Genomic DNA, 22,856 nt, shown 5'->3' with positions numbered 1-22,856 from the left:
TACTTTATTCTGCTTAATATCATTTTTACGTGAAATGCATGGTTTCCGAATTATGTGCGAAAAACAGTTGAAAAACGAAATGTTTGAACATGAATAATTTGAAAACTACTACTTGTACTAAACATTTTTTGCTTAGAATTGATCATTTAATCGATTTCGGAGGTTATTTTGAAAAAAATATCCACCCGGGAGGCGCACATCGGCGTTATATAACTTTTGTTTCTTATGCCACCCTCTACCCCCAGCAAATTTTATGTCAATCGGCCTTGACTGAAAAATTCGTAGGTCACACCTGATTTTTAGCTTTAATGGTTGAACTATGAGTGATTAAACTTCCTATGCTGCACAAAGTACAACGAAAACTGCTTGAGTCTGACCTTAAAGTCTCTTCGAATGAGTGGTATGTGGTATCCACTGGAAACTCGATATGAGATTGTCAGAAAAATAACTCCCATTTGCCGGTCTCGGGATTTTTGATAATGAAGAGGCTGCAAATAATTTAATAAGCATAGAATAACCCAAGAGAAACTAGTAGCTCATAATCCCCAACCGGTCTTTGTCATTCATTCGGAAGAGGAAGCTGACTCGCTATCTATTTTCAGTAATTGCCATTCGCTAACTATTTTTCAGTAGTAGCTGTAAACGGGTATGAAGTTCACGCAAGTGGAAAACTAAACACTTTGAATACCCACATTTGCCATGGATGTTTATAAATATAGACGCGCATTACCCAAATCCGAAATCAACCACAAAAACCATCCATAAACGTGAATACAAGTACATATTTTTGAGCAGATATTGAATTACGCATCAGACCTACATACCATACAAATCTACCCGTATTCCTTCAAGAATTGCCACCGCTTCGTATCTCAAAAGATTACAATAACTTAACTTTTGCTGGATTTTTATGACTAATGTTAATGGCGTGGGGCTTCGAAACAGACGATCCATCGCCTACAAAAGGTGAGCTCTTTACTTACACGCCTTCCTCTTTGCGGGAGCTACTGCTCCCCAGCAATGTGGGGGTATCAAGCTTTCAATTCAACAACGAGTTGAGTATTTTTTTTATGTTTGGCAATAGTTTTACTTTACAGTCTTCCATTCTATTGCCCCAGAGCGCTCTCTATTGTTTCTTGTTGTTTCATGTTTGCCTCTGAATGTAGTATTAAGTCATACATATATACAACATCTTGCTATGTCGCTGCGATAGCGTATTCCTATAGTATAATTCTCGCATAGTGGAAAGCTCTTCTTATTCTTTTTATTCGTAAGAAAGTGAGTCTGCTCTCTTCTAGTAGTATATTTATATCTTCGTATATATATGCCACATTACCAAGTTTAGATACGCTGATGAGCCGCTAGATATGCTTGTACCATCTGGAAAAGTGAGTGAATCATGAATGCAGATACTTTGAAAATGAAAACTGGAAGTCCATTCTATGAGTATATCCAGAAGCAATTGCAACAACTTTATTACTTTTTTCTCGTAATATTCCCGGAAATGTGATAACCACTGGGATAAAGTTATCCCACTGAATCACTGATGCTTCTGGCTAATCACAGCAATCGTAAGGTGGGATTTCCAGTTGATTTAAGAACATATTAAGAAAGCTAATATTTATATTTCGAGAGATTCTGATGCCATGGCTTTCCCTCATTTTATCTGGAAAACTTCGAAACAACAACCCGAGACATGCAAACTGCTTTCATTCAGATTGTCGTCAAAACGAAGTAAACAACAATATCCAACAGCACTGGTCAACCGAAAACCATCAAAATAGGAAACTTCAATTTTGAAACCACTGAAAATTTCTCTTATCTAAAGCCGAAAACTACAACCAATGATAGCTATGATAAGGAATTCCGCGCACGGTAATTCGCAGCCAACAAAGCCTATTTCAGTTTACGAAAAACTGTTTCGCTCGAAATGCCTCACCATAGGATCAAAGCTTATCCTGCACAAGACAATCATTTTGTTAGTCTCGATATTTCTGCAGAGACGTGGGTGTTTGGCAAAAAAAATCCTCAGAAGAGCGATACGACCGCTTCTTTGTGGATAGAATGCAGCTGAATAGGCTACGGTTAGTGAGCCATCTAATCTATACCATTTTTAAGTCAAATAAATGCTTTATCATATCAAATAAACGATCTTACAAATGAAATTAACGCTTTAACATATTAAATTAACGCTCTTGTGAATGCCAATTAACGCTTCAATAAGTGAAATTACCGGTTTTAACAAGTGAAAATAACGATGTTTCAAGGCAAAATAACTATTTTTCAAGACAATTTGTTGAGTGAAATTCATGGCCTGCTTAATAAAAATAACGCAGACCCTAGTGATCCACTTTACTCGAATCCCTCGTCTAAGGGAATATCCCGGGTCCGTTTATGTATCGCAGGACTTCCGTTAGTAAATGCGGTACTACTCGCTGCAGTTGTAGCACATCAGCAAAAATCTTATGTTTGATATGTCCAACGGCGGGGCCCTGACATAGAAAATGCTCCGTGAATTCCGCTTCTTCATTACAGGATGGACACCTATCATCTTGGAGAATTCCTAATCTGAACATATGTCCAGCTTGTGAATTATAGCTAGTCAGAATGCCCACAATACTCCTGCAAATCTTGTTGCTTTTCGACAGTATAAACTTTGCAGTATGTTTGTTTGGTTCGGACACGAACAGTTTGGTGTGTTTAGCGGCATTATGTTTTTGATAGCAGCATTAGCCAATGCTACTGACGTCCCAATTGCTGATTCCGGTCCGCGCATGGGGGAAGTTGAACTCTTTTTTGCTAAAGCAGTCGAGATTTAATTTCCTTCTACACCACAATGACCGGGTTCAATCGATTTCTACATTCCTGGACGATTTTTAAAGTGAACCCTTAGGCGAGGCGTAGACTCCTACTCCAGAACCCTGTTCCGTTTTTGAGCCATCGGTGTTCGTCAGTATATTCTGACACGTAATCTTCTGGTTCATCCTAGTTTTTCTTTGTTTGAAGATAACTTCATATATGATAATTTACCAAACAGATGTATGAGGATTCAAGAATCAGAAGGCATTACGAAAACTGGACTCAGTTTTTCCAATAACTCTTCCAATGCTGTGTGCCCCCCATGCCCGTTGTTTCTCTATAGTTCTAATCGAATTAGTCTATGAGCTGCTCTCATTGCAGTGTTCTGAATAAACAATTCCAGTTTACAGTGAAAAATCTTTTGTTTCACCTTAACCCACCACACTACGGATGTATAAGTGAAAATCGGCCTAATGATTGCAACATATATCCATATTACCAAGCCGAGGCAAAGGTCCATCAGCACAGCCCATAAGCTGTGAGAGCTCGCTTCATCTTTACCTCTACATATTTGTTCCAAAGAAGCTTCTTGTCTAGGAAAACACCCAAATCTTTCACTTTTTCGAAGAGTTTAAAGGTAATACCCCTTATCTCTGGAAGGCAGAGACCATTCGTTTTCCTCTTTTTTAAATAATAACATTGTGGTTTTATTTAAATTTACTGAAAGTCCATACCTGAGGCACCAACTGTCAATCAAATCAACGGCTCGTTGTGTATTTCTACACACCGTTCGGAGATCTCGACCAATAGCTAACATAGCCACGTGACCCGCATAAGCTTGAGCGTGTGTTGGCAGAGCCCATAGTCGTGAGTCAGAAGTAGCGATAGCACACCTCCTTGAGGGTAACTTTTTGTCGCCTCCGTTGTTAGGTAGCGATCAACACCCACTTCAGTACACAGCAATCTCTGCGTTAGCATAGCATAGATCCATCTCATTAAAGTTTCATTAACACCATGCTCTCTGGTGGCACCACAGTCAAACACCCGTTCAATATCCACGTACTCGCCTTCAGAGTTACGTCCTCTATCTTCGAAACCAAAGAGCAGACTCTCAGGACTTTCCACGTTAAATTTCAATAGTCATCCTTCCCAGGTTTAGGTGTGAAGACCACCTTCACCTTCTGTCAAGAGGAAGGCACGTAGTCCAGAGCAAGATATCCTCGAAAAATATTTCTTAGAAGTTGCTCTAAGTGCTCTATACCCTCCTTTAGGACCGCTGGGTAGATACCATCCATGCCAGGTGCTTTGAAGTGTTTAGATGATAGTATAGCAGCTCTCGTCTTTTCATTGGTAATAATCGCTCTCGCAATTTCCCTTGGAACACCTTCGTGTTGAAAGGTTTACAGAAACCGCCTATTCTCTTCCTTCCACTTCTGACACCTGTCCTCCTGGGTACTTCCAGGACAGTGAGCGTTCGCATCACAATCTATTAAGAATTCAAGGCCACTTAAATCTGCATACACTACTACTACACTAGCAGAGGCAATTATGACGTTTCTCCTCTTACTTTTAACCTGGTATTGTAAGTTGACCGCAACAAGATCCCAGAGTTGTCCCCAGAGCAGTCCCTTGTGTTATCATCAGCTGGGAGCCATCCATTAGACCAGTTGCGTCTACATCACTAGCTTCCCTTTCTTCCGCAAGTGTGTAGTCCCATCTCCTTTTCGGCTGAAGTTTCCTCCTGTCGGACCTTCCTCTCCCGTTTTTTGAAAGAGTTAGGCGACAATATCACCGACAGACCCGCCTTAGGCAAGTTTCGAGTTCCTCTCGTGATGGGAGTTGTTGTACTATCCTTTCTGGCTGACCGCGCTGTAGACACCGGGTGGAGGTTTTCCACTGAAGTGGAGAGTTTATCTTTCACAAATTTCTCCCTTGGGGAACATGAGCCTGGTGTGACCTCCAAAGTCCGTGCTTTGGCCATGAACTGATTTCTTAAAGTCTCGGGTGGATTCGAAATCTGTGGCTTCTTACCACTTGGAGAGTTACAATCCTCTGCCTCCATCTTCATGTGTTTTTGGACGGTTTTAGTGTAGTAGAAAACTACCACAGGCTCCCCCACCACGACCAGGTGGTGTCCGAGGAAGAGTGACACTAATATACAAATAAAAAAAAAACCTAAAAAGGGAAACTAAAATGCTCCCATGGACCCCGCCGTTTATATAAGTTCACTTTATACGTTGATGACGTCATACACTTCTCAGAGTGCAATAAATTTACCTGAAATTGACCTTCTATAACTTTATAATAATAGTTGGATTGCGTTTAAACTTCAGTTCAGCTTTTTGAGTTGCACTGAATTCAAACAAAAGGGACAAATTTGTCCTTCTATACTGATACATACTGGAACGATTTCCCACAAAATTCGTGGTATTATGCCTTATATTATAGCCTTCCACAAGACTTCCACTGCAAAACGTTGGGATTCTAAGATGAGGAAGGGATTTATTGAGAAGCGCAAAAGAAAGTGACAGGTCGTGGAAGAACTGAAACGTGCATCCGATGTCCCATTACCCATGGAAAACAGCGCCAAATTTCTCCTAAGGAGAACTGTGACTCAAATATCCCCAACAACTTGCGGTATGCGACATACACCTCCCTAAAAACCGTTGGTTACGCCGATACCATGGATATAGCAACAGTAGCAAAATGAAGCGACATTGAAAATTTTATTTAGTATGAAAGTCCTTTTCGCTCGAACTGGATACTGATATACAAATAACTAAAAAAAGCTAAAAAAGGGAAAATTAAAATGTTCCATGGACCTCGCCATTCATAGAACTTCACTTTATATGATGATGCCGTCATAAACCTCTTAGAGCACAATAAATTTTCATGAAATGCAGAAGTTTCAATGCCAATAACTTTGTTAATAATAGCTGGTTTTCATTGAAACTTCCCAACGTTATGTCTTATATTATTCCTGCAAATTTTGTACTTTTTGGATGAAATTTGGATAAATTTTTAAAATATAATAATAAACTATTATTAACTTTATTTGAATAGATATCGGAATGGGATGCATTTTGAGACCTCGATTTCATATAAATGCGTCATTGTGTTTTTTTTTAAATTTTTCGGCTGGATAGATTCTGAGAATGAGACCTGTTTCACTTTTTGGAGCACACATTTTGAACCTTCCCTCCCCTATGTTTCACGCAATATCAGAAATAAGATCAGCTTCGAAAAGTACTAAATGAGCTCTTTCATTTATTATCCCACTAGCTGACCCTGCGAACTTTGCTCCGCCTTAGAGGCAAAAACTAAGGTGATTTTTGATTGTATTAAGTTAATTTTTTCATTTATCAAGTATTTCAATGATTTTTTAATAAGTTGCACTCTTCGGTTAAGCATCTTGTGATACACATTTTTTTGTTTTATAATTAGGCGCAAGAACAAACAACGCAGATGGTCTTCCGATCCATGAACATGCCGCATATAATTGACCATGTGAAAAACATTGATTTTCCAGATTCAGACCACAAACTTTCAAGGATTTACCTTGTGATTTGTTAGTGGTCATGGCGAATGCAAGACGGATCAGAAATTGAAGTCTTTTAAACTCAAACGGTATATCGGTTGGGATCATCGGGATCCTCGGAATGAGAACTTCCTCACCTTCGAATTTTGCTTCGAGTATCGTTGCGTAAATCACATTGTTCATCAATTTACTTACCACCAAACGCGTACCGTTGCAAAGTTTTGGTGGGTTTATGTTTTGAAGCATGAATACTACGGAGCCAACCTTTAGGCGTAAATTGTGCGCTGGTAAGCCAGGCACATCCAAGGAGTTGGATAGTTGGTGGCTTCATTTTCGTTTGTTGCACAGTCAATGGATTTGAATGAATGCATTGTTCCAATGATATCATTCTGAAATGTGTAGTTAAGGTCATCTACATCTTCATTCTTAGCCACTAAAATTGCTCGCTAACTCAACGATTCATTATTTTTGTAGTTAGTAATAATGTTTGGGAATACTTTGTAAATAAGTTCGTCTTTCGATGAGACAGAGTTACAGAAATTTTGAGGAAATAAAGTCAATCCACTCGATTTGTCGACAGGTACTCGAACATTACCGAATCAGCAATTGCTCAGAGAAATCTTCAGCAGATGTACCATTAAGCAATGCAACTCTCATGTTTGTTGTCAGCTGGAGTTTCTTCACATAGCGCCATAGATTCGATGATTTGAGGCAAGTATTTATTTCATCGGCAACCGTTGATCCTGGAATTACTGGGAGTGTTTGGCGGAAATCGCCACACACTGAAATCATTGCGCCTCCAAAACATCTCGAGTCATTGCGTAGATGTTTCAATGTTCGGTTAAGTGGCTTCTAATGCACGTTTATGCGCCATTGTACATTCGTCCCAGATGAATTTCGATGCTGATAAAACTTTGGCCATTGCGGAGTTTTTTGAAATATTACATTTTGGTTCTTCAATAGTTTGAAGATTTAACGGCAATTTTAATTCTGAATGACGGTACGGCATCCTTCAAAAAAATGTGGCTGCTATTCTAGAAGAAGCAACCGCAAGCGCAATGTTGGATCTCGCACGAACAGTCGCTAAAACTACTGACATGAGGAATGTCTTGCCAGTTCCACCAGGGGGATCCAGGAAATATAAACAACAGTGGTACATTCGTTTGAACTACTAAATCTAATTCCTGGTGATCATATTCACGTTCCTGTTCCAATTCTCGATTAAATGCGTCATTTCGCGATTTGGCGCTGGCATTCCTAACCTAACTAATAAAATACCTTACATAAGGTAACACATGTCTTCGATCAAGAGTAAAGCCCGATTATGTATCTCCTCATTCATCTCAAGATTGGGATTCCTGCATGAAGATGCAGATATAATGGCTTCAACGATTGTCCTATCCCAATGGGCATCGTTTTCTAGTAAATTGAATTCTTCACTTGCAGCACGACATATTGGGAATATTCTACCATTAACAGTCCGTAGTCACTCAAATGACGTTGGCCCACGCACATTTACCAGCAACAACTGCAAATAGAAGCATTCATCATTCTTTGGATGAACTGTATACATACGACCAAGAGCATCAGTATAACGCACATCCGGATAACCAGGAACCGTATCGTTTTGCTTCCGTCGTTGAATATTCCAACGTAACACCTCCCAGTCAAACAAAGTTCGTGCAAACTGATCGCTTTCGCAGATCGCAAAGAAACTGGTCAATGTTGTCGCTGGAGGTGTTTCAGCACGTTGAATAACATTCGAAGCCGTGAAATATACTCGTTGACCATTCTCCAGATGCACCGCCAAATGCAGAACACTAGGATGACGTTCGTGAATAGGGAATGCGAATATACGCCAAATCGCTTCATTGCAGTTCACATAACGACCAACTTGATAGCGCGCAATTTCATCGTTGGTATTGGAAGATTGGATGCCAAGAACCGCCATATCGCTATCTTTCGTGGCATATTTGCAAATGTGTGCAATGTGTCTTGATTGTTTTGGAAATAAGTGGCGAATATGGAACAATCCAACTGTTGTCGACAACGCAATCCATTCTTTTCATTTTTGTTGTGACAGTTTGACCGTTATCATCGGGTGATCGACGGCGATACAGTGGATAACCATCGTTGCCAGTGACGGTCTCCGCCATTAATTTCCGTGGCTATCGTTTGGAATACTTGCCGTCGATCATATCGAAACGCTGCTCGATTCAAATCAGCACTTGATAAATCTCTTCTTGTGCATCGAAAATTATCTACTTGTTGATCTCTGTTATTCGCTCGACGATTTCGCATTGCTAACCGAGCCGTTTCACGGTCTGCCTCGCTTTGCTCTTGTGATTGAGAAGCACGAAGTCGAGCCATACTAACGCGGCGCTCTTCGGGGCAATTCCTTGTGCTTCTCAGTCACCTCATTCGCAATATTTCGAATCCTTCTTTCATTACGGCTTGGTCGGGAAAGATTCGATCGTCTTGGTCGCGGCATTGTTAATAATGATTCAAATAGAATACAAATTACTGATGATTATATATTTCTGACAGAATTTATATTATCAAATTTTCTACTTTACCATAGACAAAATTACGTTTAGCTGTCAATTGCGTTTTGTTACTCCATGTCAGATGCGTCTTTGTTCTACCACGTTTTATAGGGACTTCACGGAAACGCGGTCGAGCGGGATAAAAAGTATCCTATGTCCGTCTCCTGGTTCTAAGCTACCAATTTTCAGCCAAATCGGTTCAGCCATTCTTGAATTATAAATAGTGTAACTAACACCACTTTCTTTTATATATATAGATATTCGGCGGAAAAAAAATGTACACTCCCCTCTCGCATGTAAGAGGAACCCCCTTCAAACTTAATACAAAAAGGGGTAAAGGGGTTTACAGACCATACCTTCTCACCAAATTTTGTGACAATTGGCTCAGCCGTTTCTGAGTAAATCGGGTGTGATAGACAGAGAGACGGATACAAAACGTATACAAAGCAATTTTTAGTAGTTTGTTTATTTATTGTGTTATTAGAAAACAATTAAAATGGTCAGTCAGTAGTTGGTACGGAAGAAGATCAGCAAAGGTTCCAAAAGATGAACTGAAGCGCAGTACCGTCTGTTTATCCATATTGTGCGAAAAGATCTGTTTAAAATGGCGTCTTTATTTCGGAAATTAAGCCGACAACGCGTGGAGGCTGGGAGTCATGACAGATACGTTTAGAATGGTCTGCACATCGAACATCCCTGGGAAATCGTTGACAAAAAGGTCAGGGAATTTCACAAAAACAACTGACTAATACACCACCAATGAGTAAGAGAACTTTCAATGGATCTGCTTTTTGGCTTATTGACCCCATGTTTCATCGCTATCGTGCAATTATTACTGCGAAAAGATCTCCGACAAATTATTGAACTTTTAATTCGCATACTTGTTCATTTTCGTTAAAGTTTTTGCAGAAAAAAAACACATTTTAAATGAGTAAGCAACTTTCTTCAATTCAAATTACTCATCTCATCATATATAAACACATAATATAAAGATTAAAAATACATTTCTTCTTGAACGAGAAACATCTTTGAAAGCTTTGAACACATTTTTTCCAACCCCTTTTATCAGTGCGTAGTTAGCTAGGTAACACATTTAGTGTACAGTATCTATCGCTCGAATGGTTTGGAGGAAATTACTGACCATTTTTGGGCCGAGATAGGGGGTAGTTCTACCGTTCTACTCTACACAGCTCCAATCGGGCAACTATACTGAAAAATAAAATATGCTCCAGTAAGCTAAGAATGAAGTAATTGTAACGTGGTAAATATCGGACATTCGACGGTTGTATAACTATAGGATCACTTTCAGAAACAGCAAATTTATCCATAAAAATCTAAACCAACTAATAGAGTTTTATTAATAACCTGTGAACCTTTAAGACTTTTTCTAATAACAAATTTCTTTTTATGAAAACTTCTGTCTTCGGAAAACCGGTTCCCTTTCTTAGGAAACTTTATATCAAATTATATCATAAAGTACCTGGATATCAACAATTTTTCCACTGGGGCGGGAGAAAGCTTACTATTTGAACATATTTCCGCGAAAACTCTATCATATTGAAATAAGAACATCAAATACATGAACTTTGTAATTTCAGATAAGGACATTCAAGCGAATTCGCTTGTTAGTTTTCTTGTTCGCGGTAAACGACAACCGGATGAAAACTTAATGCTTTTAGCTCTGATTGTAGCAACTTTTGAAGAACCAATTCTACTCGAGTTTTCCGTCTATAGAAAAATTTCCTAGAATTGAAGTCTCTAATTAGAGGAAATGTTGATTTGGAAATTGTAAACGATTGCTCTCCACTTTTCCCTTTGTTGTTTCGTTTTTCCACCATTGTAGATGCTACGATAATGGGTGAACAAATCAAGAGCGGCAAGTAGTGAAGTTCAATTTACTCTTAATTTCAATATACGCGCATACCTCCATATGTACGAACTTAGCGACGTACAAGTCTTTATAAGGTGCTACACTTTACTTACATATATGCCATATACGTACGTGCATACACAGGGGACTCTTAATTTGCTTGCTAATGGCAAAATAATCGTGGACAGGCGTACATACGCTACGAAAAGCGTGTATAATGTCTATGGACTTGTACCTGAATGTTTGAACCTATTTTCATGTTTTGTGCTTTCTTGGTGCCTTGCTTGACATTCAGGGTACACAGCTATTAGGCCACCTGAGCAAAAAAGGCGAAAAAAGCGAATTCCAAAACAGGAAAGCCTCTATCACTGTTGACAAAACCGTTTATTACTATTGAGTGCATCTAAAATTAACTCCATATTGTGGCTGTTGTCCGTATTCAAACAGGCTATTCATATCTGTAGATAGAAATTGTGCTGAATGTTGCAGAATTGGAAGTAGATGTGAGATATTTCGATGGAAGTGAACCAAGGAAGAATTAGTCAGACGTTTAACAATTTATTATTCAACAAAAATAATATACAACATATATGACAGACTTCCGGCGACTGGCCATTTTGTTGATTAAGTGATCGAAACCTCCCAAACCTCTATATATGTATGTGCAGGCCCGACTAATTGACCTGTCTATCTGTGAATTAATGCACTTTAAAGATAAACCCGGTAAACCTTAACCCGCCATAGAACGACGATGGTACCCTTATTTATACAAAATGATCATTCGCTTGCATAATTTCAGATAGGGAAATACGCATAACTCTCAAAGAGACATTCTCCCTCGAAAGACCAAATTCATCCATTTATAAAATTTTTGTTCTCAGATGTGACTAATCGGCATCACATTCAATACCGCTAATGTTGCTGAACAATTCGCCGCCAGTATAAACCGACTATAATTTCAAATGATTAGCAGTTTATGTTCGCCGATTTTAGAGACCACTTAGGCTTGACCCCAATTGAGATCTCATGTCCTATATGCATGTAGAAGCCTTCTTCAATAAAACGTTGTTGAAAGTGGTTCACTGTCTGTTTTTTTTCCGAAGGTGGAAATCTTCGAAAGACATTGACTCGTATGTTGAAGTGTGGGGAATTTGTATCTACTAAAAGCATTCTCTGACTCCTGTCCTCTTCCTTACGGAACTACCGGGGTTGACATGAGTTCTAGCCTGTCTTTCGCTCCTCGATTGCATTCAGAACAGCGCCTTTCTTGTCTGTCTCTCCCAGCTTGCATTGAAAACGCCCCATGTACCATGCGCCACCATGTGCTTCACTGCATTCCAATTATCCTCGCATTCAAGCATTTCACCAATTAGATTTTCCAGTGCTACTATCCCTCCTAAAGTCCTCTAGACTCTTTCTTTCCTCTGCGAATCTAGGACAGTGGAAGAAGACATGCTCCGGGTTCTCCGACATAGCCTATACAGGTATTTACGGTATCGCCATGTCCTGTGAGAAACCGCGTGAGGTAACAGTTTAATTCAGTTGGTTCTCTCTGTCCATACCTCGATGCTGGGAATCAATTTGTTTATCCATTGACTCTTTTCTTCTTATTCCCATTGTTGTTGCCACTTGTTCCACGATTCTTTCTTTTCCATCATAGATGCGTGTTATTTCGTTGACCAAAATGGTAGGCCGCCTCTGTTTTGCCCAACTTTACGACCTGCATCTTTCAACCACATCTTTACAGCAGTGATAACTTCGAATGACTACAACTCCGTATCCGCGAGATGTTTAGCAACAACAATCACCGTTATGTCATTGGCTCAACCCACTATTGTGGTCTCGCTAGCAACTGGAATGTTATCATCATCAACGGCGCAACAACCGGTATCCGGTCTAGGTCTGCCTTAATAGGGAACTCCAGATATCCCGGGGTTGCGCCGAGGTGCACTAGTTTGATAACCCTAAAAGCTGCCTGGCATCCTGGCCTAGGCCATCGCTCCATCTCAGGCAGGGTCTCCCTCGTCTTCTTTTTCTGGAACGGAGCTGGAGTGTTAAGAGTATCATTTCATATGGTGGTAAACAATATTGGTCCCAGCGTAGAGCCCTGTATTCCGCTTCTTAAATAGTTGTCGATAAGCGCAAAGAACTCCTTATAATATTCTAATTGGCGGAATTGAATGCATTTTGCACATCAAAGGTAATCACTGCACAATACTTGCTAGTACTACCCTTTCCGTGCATCATATTTTCTGCTAAACAAGTAAGTTTGATGCCCTTGATGTTTGATCTGATAATCCTCCCGGACTCTTTATAACCGGGAGCAATCTGTTATACATCATTCACTCCAGTATTTTCCCCATAGTGTCCAATAGGCATATGGGTCATCAGAAGATTTACTACGTTTAGGCAACAACACTAATTTTTGACGTTTGCACATATAAGGAAAGATCAGTAGAAGACTGGCTTTTGTAATTTCCGGAGCTGCCTGACCTTTGAATCTCTCTATTACAACCCTATAGGCGCTTCCCCATGGACTTATGTCCGCCTCTGCGCAGAGTTACTTGAAACAATCCCTCTTGCTTTGCTGTATAGCTAGCTTGAGTTTTCTTCGAGCTATCTTGTAGGCACGTTGCTTCAACCCTACTCCCCAAAGATCAGACAGTCCACTATTCCACCAGCAATTAGACTTTTTACTGAGGAAACTATAACGTTTCGCCATTGTTGAGTTTTTCTTCAACCATTGTGAATGAAATAACAAGCAACGGTAACATCTGACAGCGGACTACCCTTACAAACAGAAGTGAGATTATTTATGCCCTCAACGCACTAGAGCAAAATAATAGCCTTAACCCTCTCCCTGCGGATCTTCTCCATACATAGTTGTTACTTTCACTTATACGGAATTCTTGCGAATCTGAGTTTTTCTTAGTGAGTGTTAAAAGGAGATTTTTGTTAAGATTGTGAAGAAGGGCATTTGTATTTGATGCGATAACCGGAGAGTATGCGTTCTTTCTGCTGTCGCGAAGATAATGGGTAAAGTCATCCTGGAGCAAACTACTGAATACATTTAAAGCGTGATTGACAGAGATCAGGCTGGTTTCCTTCCTGGATTCTCCAATACTGACACCCTTCGGATTATTGTGGTGCGGTGTGCAGAACATACCAGATGAGTACGTGTGGCGCACAGTCAAACACTTTCTCTAAATCGAGAAATGCAATGTAAGGAGGGCCATGTTTCTCTATGAGTAACCGTGCAACGTGTATTACATCAGTAGTTCCGCAGTTCTTGACAAATCCGGCTTGATTTACGGTTATTTCAACGATTTCGCGAATACACGAAAAATCTTCATGGTATGAGAAAGTAACCGGATCGGACGGCAGTGCATTCCCCACGCTGTTGTCGGTGCTTGATTCGGAAGACGAGAATCAACGGTGGATGTTAAGGTACGATGACCATATAGGGAACGGTGGTAAAATGTCGGCGTCTTATGCGAATATAGTCGATTCACTGTTTCCACTGTAAAATGGAAGAATATGAGACAATCGTTTGATGAATCATGTATTCATAATTACAAGGGCGTGGATGTGCGCGAAGTCGACTATACGTTCACCACCCTCATTGTGCGCTCCAAACCCTTTTCCCCCATTGCACCTGTTGCCATCTGCCTTTGCAGTCACATGTCCTTTAAGGTCGTCTGCAATGATAACATAGTCATCAGCGGGCACGTTACATGTTTTTCCATCGAGAAGTTACCAGAAGGCGTCTTTCTCGGCATCAGGTCGACCTATTTATGGTGTGTACACGGTGAAGAAGTGAATAGTGCGATCAGCTGATATAATGGTGAGCTTCATCAGCTGGTCATTAAATCGTTCGACTTCTTTAATGGCACGTATTGAGTGTGCGGACTGCCAAAATACAGAAGTTTATAGCCATTTTTTGGCACCAGTCCATCCAGTAGATCGCATATATAAATGCATCTTTTCCGAAGGGTTCTTGCGAGTTCCTAGGTCTTTCCTATGATTGTGCCAATATTTAGCGTGCACACAGACCAATTTACTTATGTCCTGACGCGTCCATGTGTCAAGAACCCTTGCTCATTTCTCGACAGAACCGGCCCGTGCTGCCGCGTCTGCTGAGGTAAACAGCCTAACATTTTTCCTGGACTTGTGACTCAATCCGATCATTTTGTTTTTAACGACATTAGATGGATTTACTTGGAGGGCCTGCCGTGGGACCTGTCACCAAGAGAAGTTAGGTAAGATTTAGCATAGTGGAATAACTAACTATACTTTATTTATCTCTTTCGCTGATCTCAGCGATTACTACTCAAATTAGTTCCGCCCGCCAGTAGATGGCGAGTGATGTGAGTTCACTTTATATGATGATGAGGTCACACAAGCTTGGAGAACAATGAATTCCGATGGAATACAAAACTTTGACCTCCTATAACTTTGTCAGTAATAGTTGGATTGCAGTCCTATATGGGACATTATTTTGTATAGATGCATCAATAAGAATTTTTTTAGATTGTTCGGTTAGATAGGTTCTGAGAACTAGACCTGTTTTAATTTTTGGGGCACACAATTTGAGTCCTCACTCCCCTAATTTTCACCCAATACCCGAAATAATTTTCGAAAAGTACTACTAAAAAGCCCTTTCGTTTGATACTCTCATATTCTGTGAAACAAATTTACTCCTCGCTTTTGTTTTTGTTTCACACATAACCTTAAGAAGGGCTGGTGGGAAAAAGATTCCTCAAAAATGGAATTTTAATATTTCACTCGAATGTCAATTATTCTCGTTAATTATGACGTCAGCATTTTATTCGCTTAGCTTAAAAGGCAGTAAATTCGCCCGAAATTGATAAGTTGGAACTGCTATAATTTTAATACTAATAGCCGGATTTCCCTGGCAGTATTAAGCGCGATACTGTCCTCTATGCTCCCTGAAAAGTTAATACTGGTAGCATGAACTTAAGAGGGGTTTCTCAATCAATTTCAAAAAGTTGGTAATATTCGATTAGTATGTTTAGTTGGGTAAATATCGGAATGAATATTGAGGCCTAGATTTTTTTGTTTTTTTCAGATTTTTGGGTTGGGTAGTTTCCGAAAATGAGTCCTATCTCACTTTAAGTGTGTAGATTTTGATTCTTTACTCGCATATTTTACAATTTACGTCAAAATTGGTATCAGTTTCGGAAAGTACTAACTGAGGCCTATGGCTGTATTCGGTGAAAAAAAATGTACGCCCCTCTTTGGATGTATGGCGAACCCCCCTTTAAATTCCACGTAAATTTATGTCACTCACTGTATGCCTGGGATTTCATAGAACCCATATGTCCAACAAATTTCGTTTGGAGCGGCGCAGCAATTTGGAAAACAAGTGCGTGTGACAGACAGAGACAGACTGGTGAATCAACTTTATTAAGGTTTTGTTTTACACAAAACCTTAAAATGTTAAACGTGAGTGTATAAAAATTTTTGTTTTTGACTTTTGTCCGCGATTTTGACTCACATCGTTCGATACGTTCATCATCAACGGTGCAATAACCGGTATGCCTTAATAAGGAACTGCAGACATCCCCGTTTTGCGCCGAGGTTCACCAATTCAATATCCTTAATACCTGTCTGGCGTCCTGGCGTACGCCATCGTTCCATCTCAGACAGGGTCTTCCTCGTATTCTTTTTCTACCATAGATATTGCCCTTATAAACTTTCTGGGCTGGATCATCCTCATCCATACGAATTGGGATTGGGCGTAACCTATTGAGTCGGATTTTATCCACAACTTGATGGTCATGGTATCGCTCATAGATTTCGTCGTTATGTAGGCTACGGAATCGTCCATCCTCATGTAGGGGGCCAAACATTCTTCAGAGGATTCTTCTCTCGAACGCGGCCAAGAGTTCGTAATTTTTCTTGCTAAGAAACCTAGTCTCCGAGGAATACATAAGGACTGGCAAGATCATTGTCTTGTACAGTAAAAGCTTTGACCCTATGGTGAGACGTTTCGAGCCGAACAGCTTTTGCAAGCCGAAATTGGCTCTCTTGGCTCTCAACAACCGTGCGCGGATTTCATCATCGTAGCTGTTATCAATTATGATTTTCGACTCTAGATAGGAGAAATTATCAACGATCTCAAAGTTGTAGTCTCTTATCTTTATTCTTCCCGTTTCACCAGTGCGGTTTGATGTTGTTGATTGGTTGTTTTTTGGTGCTGACGTTGCCACCATATACTTTGTATTGCTTTCATTGATGTGCAGCCCGAGATCTGGCGCCGCCTGCTCGATCTGGATGAAGGCAGTTTGTACGTTTCGCGTCGTTCTTCCCAGTATTTGTCCGTCGTCTTCAGTTGGCGGGACCTCCAACTCGCCGATGTTCTGGTTGTTCAGTAGTTCATCAAAGTACTCAACCCATCGCTCCAATATGCCCATTCTGTCGGAAATCAGATTTCCCTCTTTGTCCCGGCAGGATGAACATCGAGGTGTGTAAGGCTTCATTCTGCTGACTTGTTGATAAAACTTGCGCGCCTGGTGTGGTTGATCCCTGTATTTTTCGAGTTCACAGACTTGTTGGTGCTCCCAGGCTTCGTTTTTCTGTCTGTGAAGTCGCTTCTTCACTCGACGGAGTTCGTGATAAGTCTCTGTGCGTGCCGCGTTCTTTGAGAATGCAACATTACTCGGTATGCAGCATTCTTCCGTTCCGTTGCGAGCTTACATTCATCGTCAAACCAGCCGTTCCGACTTCTTTTGCGGCTGGGGCCAAGTATGTTTATAACCGTATTTATGATAACGTTCTTCAGGTGTCTGTGAAGATCATCTGTTGATGCTTCATCTCCACGATCTCTCTTGACTGCGGTTATTGCGGCATCCATTTCCCTCTTGTAGGTGTTGGGGAGGGCTATGTTGTGGATGCTTCAGTGTTGTCATAGGGGATTCTAGGTGGTATTGTTATTCGAGCTCGAAGCACCATGCCAATGAGATAGTGATCCAAGTCTATATTTGCCCCCTATATGTTCTGACATTCATCAAGGCTGAGAAGTGGCGGCGTTCGATCAACACGTGGTCAATTTGGTTGAAAGTGGTCCCGTCTGGAGAGGCCTACGTATGTTTGTGGACCGCTTTCCACGCAAACCAGGTACTTCCAACAACCATTTTGTGTGACACTGCTAATTGAATAATCCACAGTCCGTTATCATTTGTATTTTGATGTAAGCTACGGGAGCCAACGTGTCGCCTGAATACGGGCTCCTTCCCTACTTGGCTGTTAAAATCCCCAAGTATGATTTTGATATCATATTTGGGACAGGCTTCGAGGGTTCGTTCTACTGCCTCGTAGAAGGTATCCTTCTTCGACTCCACAGTCTCCTCTGTAGGGGCGTGAACGCTAATGAGGCATATATTCCTAAACTTGCCACGCAAGCGCAGAGTGCATACCCGTTCGCTTGTTTTCAAAGCCGATAAACGCAGGTTTCATTTTTTGGCTGACTAAAAAACCTAGTCTGAGCACATGGTTTACTGGATGACCACTATAATATATGGTGTAACGACTCTTCTCCATGAAACCGCTCCCTGTCCAACGCATCTCCTGTAACGCTGTTCCATCAACCCTATATTGGGACAGGGTATCGGCTAGCTGCTCAGCAGCATTCGGTCTGTACAGGGAGCGCGCGCTCAACGAACCCCCAACCTGTCCCGTTTTTAGGAGCGGGAGACTCGCCTTCATATTTCTCCGTCTGCAGCTTTTCGTTAAGAAAGTGGTCCCAGTGGTCACCACGTGGAGGTGGAGATAGGGTTTGATAGTAGAGCTGTTGGTATTGGTTCAGCAGGCATTTCCCAGGTTTTATGCTGCATTATGGGTACCAATCCACGATTCGCTTTGACCACGTTGATACGTTCGGTGGTAAGAAAATCGAGTTCCCGGACCTAACACACGGGATGACTCCCTTAAGCGGGGTATGCCTGTATTACATATGTATATTATAGCGGATATTATTAAGAGCTGAATACGTCATACACACTCACCAAATTATTCCTTCTTTTTACCGGTCAGCTGTTATTGACCACTCACCTACTATACTCTGTGGGCAGCTAGGTGGTGGTCATGCAGGTCCGTACCAAGCCGAGCTGCATGTAAATCCGCATGCATCCGACTTGCATGCAGATCCGCACGTAGTTAATTTGCATGCACATTCCTACGCACAACGTAGTATATGAACTACGTAATGCCCAACAAGTCGAGGAGCAGCCTTAAAATGTGTGGGAATATGTAGAGGCGGGTATTACAAGCACCAAATCAATCCCTTCCTGTGTTGAAATTTAAACCTATATCGGAGTCTAGTGTATCTAGTGTTTTGAAAAATCCACTGCAGGACTACAGCGTATGATTCAATGCAAGTAAACTGATGGCGACTGACACTTAATTATTGAAAATCAGTTCTTTGTTTTCATCGAAAAACCTATTAAACTGGTTTGACAATGTTGGAAAGATGAGAAGACCTCTTCAAAAAGAGTCCCGGCGGTAGTGAATTTCACCCTTTACGGGTAGTCCTTCAGGTTAATACTCCGTCATAGTTATGTATCATAGATAGAATAATAGTTGTCATCAAAGCATTTGAGAGTTTCCTATGTACAAATAGATGAATTGATCGCTTTCTTTAGATTGTCTTTGTTAGGGAACAACACAGGTGATCATTTGCCAATTATAGAAAATACAAAAGTCAATTCCCACTAGAGCACTCCCATATTCTCTGGTGTTAATGCTGCAACCGTGCAGTATGTTTTCATAGTTCGTTGATTTCCGGAGTTTTATTGTGGCTTCATAACTGAGTGAAGGCCAGTAACTGTATACAGACGGGCTCAATGAAAATGTCTGTGGCAGACCACTCTGTGGGAAGTTGGAGCTTATTAGAACCATTGTGTGTATTATCTCCGCACTTCCTAATGAACGATACCTACTTACATACTGACTTCTTTATGCAACATTACCACCAAATGTGGCATTGAAATATTTCGAGTTTTTTCCTCGATATCTTTCTTTCGCGCTAGCTCAAGGCATGTGCAATTAAAAACTTCTTTGGGGTGACAAGCAGAAACAAGCCAGCATTGAGTATGCTGAACTATGGGCTGGAGTCCAGTACACTTGAACTGATTAAGCTTTTCTGCCACTATGTACGTACATATATATCTTCCGATAAAGTTTATTACTCTTTCAGTATGTTTGCTTCTCATGCCATGACTAGGAAAAGATACGGAACTGTAGATGTGGATATTTATAAATGCGCTAAGCTTTTCATTCTGTAGGAGACATATCAATTTCCGTAAAAGGTTTTGAAAATACAAAACTTATGAGGGAGCTTTCTATTGCACGTAGGGAACCCGTTCCCTTATCGAACGAGCTATGAACATTTCCCTGGGAGATGAGTAACGAACTAAGGCTACGTCAAGTATTTAGTCTACGTATGTACTTATACGCATGTTGTGTTTTCAAATGCTGAGAATACAATGATGGGGCCCCCTGACATGTTTATCTCAAACGGCGACTTAGCAGATGAAAGCAGAAACTTTTGTAATGCAGTCGGAATGGGTGACATGTTATTGCATAACGAGCGTTTAGTATTTACAGGTGGAGCAGCCCCTTGCCAACGGGGAGATACTTTCGCCCAGATCCCAATAGACACCTTTGCCGTGAACTTTGCACACGTTCCAGGCATTATTATAATGTCTTCAAAGCATTTTATCGTTTCAATTGATTTTCATGTCGCTGGTAACGTTTCAATTCTGATACTTTGCACTTCAATTAAATGCAACATGCAAATGTAAATATGTAGGTGCACATAAGAGCTTACGAATGTGTTTATCCAGATTATCGGACTCATATAAGTGGAAAATTATATGCGCATAATAGGTGGTGATAGCTTCGATATAATTTATCGGGAAAAAATCGGATGAATTTGAGATTCGACAGGGGTGGTAGGGGCGACGGAATGTTCTATAAAATGGTCCTCCTGGATAAAATAAAATTTAATTTCAGAGCATATGAACTTTTCCCGGTAATTTTCCAAGCAGAAGTAATTAATGAATTCACATGTGGGCCTTGATAAAATATTAAATTGTCCCATACAAACTGCCCAAGCGACAAGTGGGAAACCCACACGTGGGAAAGGCACATTATATATCGCCAAGATAGGAGACAAACGCAATGAAACAAAAGGGATGGAACAAAAGCCTGTTTACCGAATAATTATTATTATTATTCTATTAGGGGAAGATGCACTGCGTCCTTAAAGAACTATTGCGCGCCGTTTATTTGTGATAGTAGGCCTATTAACTACAGTATGACATAGTATAACCGTCAGGAGTTCTAATATATTCCCTACTTCCAAGTTCTAATATATTCCCTACTTCCAAGTATTTCAACTTGACACATGGTATTAAGCATTCTCTCAGGTGCCTCGATCTCCCAATCCCAAAATAATTGCCGCCGATTTCAACTCATGGGCAGAACATTACGAACATTATTATCGGGAAGCGGAGAAGAAAAAGTTTTACAGGTCGCGGAAAAATTGCAGCGGGCATGCGATGCCTCTATGCCACGGCGTAGCGCTTTCCGAAGACGAAATTCCAATTTCTGGTGGAATTCAGAAATTGAGGAATGTCGGAAAAACTACCTTAGAGCTAGGAGATGCTCCCAGTGCAGAAGAAATCAATCTGAATTCGTTGAACTACACATGCTATACAAGAACGCGAGGAAAAAATTGCAAGTAGCTATCACGAAGAGCAAATCCACACATTTCAAGCGGATTTGTACTGAAGCTGATTCTGATACATGGGGTGGCGTCTACAAGTTGCTAATGACTTCACTGAAAGGCAAACGCTCCCCACCGATTCATCATCAACGGCGCAACAACCGGTATCCAGTCTAGGCCTGCCTTGATAAGGAACTCCAGACATCCCAGTTTTCCGTCGAGGTCCACCAATTCGATATTCCTAAAAGCTGTCTGGCGTCCTGGCCTACGCCATCGCTCCATCTTAGGCAGGGTCTGCCTCGTCTTCTTTTTCTACTTAATCCATACGGATTAAGTGACCCGCCAACCGTAACCTATTGAGTCGGATTTTATCCACAACCGGACGGTCATGGTAGCGCTCATAGATTTCGTCATTGTGTAGGCTACGGAATCGCCCATCTTCATGTAGGAGGCCAAAAATTCTTCAGAGGATTCTTCTCTCGAACGCGGCCAAGAGTTCGCAATTCTTCTTGCTAAGAACCCAAGTTTCCGAGGAATACATGAGGACTGGCAAGATCATAGTCTTGTACAGTAAGAGCTTTGACCCTATGGTGAGACATTTCGAGCGGAACAGTCTTTTTAAGCTGAAATGCGCGGATTTCATCATCGTAGTTGTTATCGGTTGTGATTTTCGACCCTAGATAGGAGAAATTGTCAACGGTCTCAAAGTTGTATTCTCCTATCTTTATTCTTCTTCGTGTTTGACCAATGCGGTTTGATGTTGTTGGTAGATTCGTCTTCGGTGCTGACGTTGCCACCGTATATTTTGTCTTGCCTTCATTGATGTGCAGTCCAAGATCTCGTGCCGCCTGCTCGATCTGGATGAAGGCAGTTTGTACGTCTCGGGTGGTTCTTCGCATGATGTCGATATCGTCAGCATAGGCCAGTAGTTGGGTGGACTTGAAGAGGATCGTACCCCTCGCATTTACCTCAGCATTACGGATCACTTTCTCAAGAGCCAGGTTAAAGAGGACGCATGATAGCGCATCCCCTTGTCGTAGACCGTTGTTGATGTCGAATGGTCTTGAGAGTGATCCTGCTGCTTTTATCTGGCCTCGCACATTGGTCAGGGTCAGCCTAGTCAGTCTTATCAATTTCGTCGGGATACCGAATTCTCTCATGGTCGTGTACAATTTTACCCTGACTATGCTATCATAGGCGGCTTTAAAGTCGATAGATGGTGCAACTGTTGTCCATATTCCAACAGTTTTTCCATCGCTTGCCGCAGAGAAAAAATCTGATCTGTTGCTGATTTGCCTGGAGTGAAGCCTCTTTGGTATGGGTCGATGATGTTCTGGGCGTGTGGGGCTATCC

General features: G+C 41.1%; 1 protein-coding gene across 2 annotated transcripts in view; it reads right to left on the bottom strand.

Moving 5' to 3' along the window:
* Nucleotides 1–22,856, bottom strand: part of LOC119651311 — a 61,675-nt gene that overhangs the window by 20,381 nt on the left and 18,438 nt on the right. Inside the window, exon 2 of one of the 2 annotated variants that reach the window (XM_038054838.1) lies at nucleotides 9,880–10,087. The exons of the other annotated variant lie outside the window; for it this stretch is intronic. Within the exon in view, the coding sequence (XP_037910766.1) occupies nucleotides 10,053–10,087 (35 nt within the window). The 3' untranslated portion in view covers nucleotides 9,880–10,052. Of the gene's footprint in view, nucleotides 1–9,879; nucleotides 10,088–22,856 lie in introns of those variants that run through there. 2 annotated transcript variants of the gene reach the window in all.

The sequence above is a fragment of the Hermetia illucens genome, chromosome 3 (genome assembly GCF_905115235.1).
Source record: "Hermetia illucens chromosome 3, iHerIll2.2.curated.20191125, whole genome shotgun sequence".
NCBI classification, from domain to species: Eukaryota; Metazoa; Arthropoda; class Insecta; order Diptera; family Stratiomyidae; genus Hermetia; species Hermetia illucens.
This window is presented reverse-complemented; position numbering and strand designations above follow the sequence as displayed.